This window comes from Opisthorchis viverrini (assembly GCF_000715545.1).
Source record: "Opisthorchis viverrini unplaced genomic scaffold opera_v5_3999, whole genome shotgun sequence".
In the NCBI taxonomy this organism is placed as follows: domain Eukaryota; kingdom Metazoa; phylum Platyhelminthes; class Trematoda; order Opisthorchiida; family Opisthorchiidae; genus Opisthorchis; species Opisthorchis viverrini.
In genome coordinates, this window is record NW_008756591.1 from 1 (window position 1) to 998 (window position 998).

Consider the following 998-nt stretch of genomic DNA (forward strand, 5'->3'; position numbering starts at 1 on the left):
CTCACATTTGCATCTTATTTACAAAAACTTAAATTCCATCTTCTTTTGAAAGCGTCTTACTGAACTTTCCTGGAGTTTCATTGACTGTTGCTCAAATCTGGGCAAATGCTACAAAGCAACTCCACAAATTCCGCAACAGATCTCCCTTTTCAAGAGACGCAAAGCGAATTAACAAGAAGAAAACATACTACTCTCGCGTGCCTTCCTCGTCAGTAGTATCACCGTTACATCGTACCAAGCTAAACCGTAGCAAATCGATATGAATGTATTGGTCGGGCTGAGCCAGCGAGCGCTTCTCAGATTGTCGATAATGCAAGCCACGGTAAGAGGTTTTGGACAATTTTGTAGGCCCGTTTGTTTGTGGTTCTAGCCAGGTACTTTTATGTATCGCACAGTGAGTGTGCAATTTGTGTTCGAATACTCTTCGATGAGTGGTTAGATGACCGGTTTGGACTCTGGATTTCAGCCAGATTTTCGATCCGAAGGTGATCGAGCGGTACAGCTTAGTGTACTAAGCTCTGTCACCCTTATTAACTATCGTGGTTGTATGCACGTTTGTGGGATTTACTTCTTCAGTCAGGATTCATCATTCATGAAGCAACAGAAGCCTCAGCTTATTTGTCCGGAAATGTCGATTGTTCGAACCTCCCTACTGAGATATTTGTTTTACCCCTATAGTGAGTACGTTATACACAGAGACGTCGGGGAAATTATTTTAAATGTGGAAGGGGCTGTTGTCTTTGATCTTTTACAATTTCTCGTGGGGTTAGGCTTTGGAGTGTCTCCCGAGTCCCAGTTGTTCCATGACAAGCGTTACCGCATCCGGGAACTCTTGTTGCACAGTAAGTCGAAGGAGACTTATGTGGTCTTCTTTCATCTATTTCCTGTTGACTTTCCCCAATCAGATCCAGTTTTCACCATGAGTCATTGGTTGTGTTGTACGAGTTTACTCAGGAGGCCACCAAGATTAATGCGTGATGGAGTCGTTTGCCTGTGTT

General features: G+C 43.5%; 1 protein-coding gene across 1 annotated transcript; it reads left to right on the forward strand.

The window, feature by feature from the left end:
• Positions 1-439: 439 nt before the first annotated feature.
• Positions 440-841, forward strand: T265_16068 (hypothetical protein; the record flags this gene model as incomplete). Its single annotated transcript, XM_009179569.1, has 1 exon — positions 440-841. A coding segment is annotated over one exon (402 nt), but the record flags the coding sequence as incomplete, so codon positions are not given.
• Between the last annotated feature and the right edge of the window lie 157 nt (positions 842-998).